Source organism: Alosa alosa, chromosome 1 (genome assembly GCF_017589495.1).
Source record: "Alosa alosa isolate M-15738 ecotype Scorff River chromosome 1, AALO_Geno_1.1, whole genome shotgun sequence".
Taxonomy (NCBI): domain Eukaryota; kingdom Metazoa; phylum Chordata; class Actinopteri; order Clupeiformes; family Clupeidae; genus Alosa; species Alosa alosa.
The window spans coordinates 1,927,727-1,930,226 of record NC_063189.1 but is presented as its reverse complement, the minus strand read 5'-3'; the positions used below and the strand labels follow the sequence as shown (position 1 = coordinate 1,930,226).

General features: G+C 35.1%; 1 protein-coding gene across 1 annotated transcript in view; it reads left to right on the top strand.

Annotated features, from left to right (window-relative positions):
* Window positions 1-2,500, top strand: part of LOC125300150 (nesprin-2-like) — a 196,189-nt gene that overhangs the window by 177,672 nt on the left and 16,017 nt on the right. Inside the window, 1 exon segment of the mRNA XM_048251794.1 lies at window positions 277-345. Coding sequence (XP_048107751.1) covers window positions 277-345 — 69 coding nt within the window.

Genomic DNA, 2,500 nt, shown 5'->3' with positions numbered 1-2,500 from the left:
GGTGTTGTGTTGCAGAGGTGGAGGTGACAGATTACACACACACACACACGCTGGTGGTGGTGGTGTTAGTAAGGTGGTGTTGTGTTGCAGAGGTGGAGGTGACTGATTACAACACACACACACACACACACACACACACGCTGGTGGTGGTGGTGTTAGTAAGGTGGTGTTGTGTTGCAGAGGTGGAGGTGACAGATTACAACACACACACACACACACACACACACACACACACGCTGGTGGTGGTGGTGTTAGTAAGGTGGTGTTGTGTTGCAGAGGTGGAGGTGACGGAGAGCTCAGAGGCGTTCCAGAGGGCCACAGCCAGAGCTCTGGGCTCTAGGCCTGGTAGGGCTGCCTTCTGCACGTTTCTTCCCACGGCTGTGTGTGTGTGTGTGTGTGTGTGTGTGTGTGTTGCTACAGGAATACATGCCCAAAATTTGTAACTGCATCAACCACTAATCTGAGTAACGTATTCTGAATACTTGGATTACTCCGCGATTGAATTGCATTTTATATGTAGGAATGCGACCATCAATTCCCTGCTTACTAAACAGGCCTATTCTGGTGTGTTTTTCTCTGTTCCAAATGGCTGAAGTGTTAGGCCCACATAGGAGAATGTAAAGTCAACTAAGCTACCCGATACAACTATAAAATAGCAAGGTGACCACTAAAACTACAGCAGGCTTAATCAGGCTAATTAAAAAATAAAAGGCTACTTTTACATGAAGCCAGACATTAGCCTATAATTAAGGTGTGCCTGTGAGATTTTTCGTGGCATCAACCCAGTAGGCCTACAAGTGAGGGCACATATGACCGGGTGGAACGAAAATGACCTGCAAATTTGCATCTATGTAAACACTAGGCTACTGTATATCAGTGCTCTCAAAAATTAACGTGATCGAATGACAATCAAAACCAAGACGCTAAAATATATGCTACCTGCAAGAATAATTCTTCAGAGGCTGCACCATAATTCATTTTAAAACGAAATGTAGATCTAATTAGAAAAAAATAAGCCATAAAGCCATTTTAAGTTAGATTTAAAAAACTTAGAATGCAGTGCCTATTTTAGAGATGGTTTTATTGTAGGTCTAAATCAACATGTCAACTAGGCTTTGTTTATTGATTAGCAAACTGTGTAACTGGACAAGTGAAGTAGCCTGAGCTATTAATACTAAAATATCCTTTGAACAGACATCAGGAACCACGATCAGTGAGGAACCTCCACTTACCTAATTTGCTGTGCAAACAGTCATTTCAGGGTCTCCGATGACGCCATCCATAATGCGCTACAAGTGCTTTGACAGGTGCAATGTGAGGCTAGTGCAAGACGTAGATAGATTGCTTTCAGGAGCTTAATTTATTTAGGGAGTGAATAAACTTGTGAAACAGAGAAGTATCGTCATGTAATCCATTGATTTCAACAATGTACAGTAACTGTATTCTAAATACCAACTATTTAACTTCTAACTGTATTCTAAATACCAACTATTTAACTTGTAACTGTATTCTAAATACCAACTATTTAACTTGTAACTGTATTCTAAATACCAACTATTTAACTTGTAACTGTATTCTAAATACCAACTATTTAACTTGTAACTGTATTCTAAATACCAACTATTTAACTTGTAACTGTATTCTAAATACCAACTATTTAACTTGTAACTGTATTCTAAATACCAACTATTTAACTTGTAACTGTATTCTAAACTAGACTAAACTATTTAACTTGTAACTGTAACTCTAAATACCAACTATTTAACTTCTAACTGTATTCTAAATACCAACTATTTAACTTCTAACTGTATTCTAAATACCAACTATTTAACTTGTAACTGTATTCTAAATACCAACTATTTAACTTGTAACTGTATTCTAAATACCAACTATTTAACTTGTAACTGTATTCTAAATACCAACTATTTAACTTCTAACTGTATTCTAAATACCAACTATTTAACTTGTAACTGTATTCTAAATACCAACTATTTAACTTGTAACTGTATTCTAAATACCAACTATTTAACTTGTAACTGTATTCTAAATACCAACTATTTAACTTGTAACTGTATTCCTAAACTAGACTAAACTATTTAACTTGTAACTGTAATTAAATACCAACTAGACTAAACTATTTAACTTGTAACTGTAACTCTAAATACCAACTATTTAACTTCTAACTGTATTCTAAATACCAACCATTTTAACTTGTAACTGTATTCTAAATACCAACTATTTAACTATTTCTAACTGTATTCTAAATACCAACCATTTAACTTGTAACTGTATTCTAAATACCAACCATTTAACTTTGTAACTGTATTCTAAATACCAACTATTTAACTTTAACTGTATTCTAAATACCAACCATTTAACTTCTAACCGTATTCTAAAATACCAACCATTTAACTTGTAACTGTATTCCCAAACTAGACTAAACTATTTAACTTGTAACTGTAACTCTAAATACCAACTATTTAACTTCTAACTGTATTCT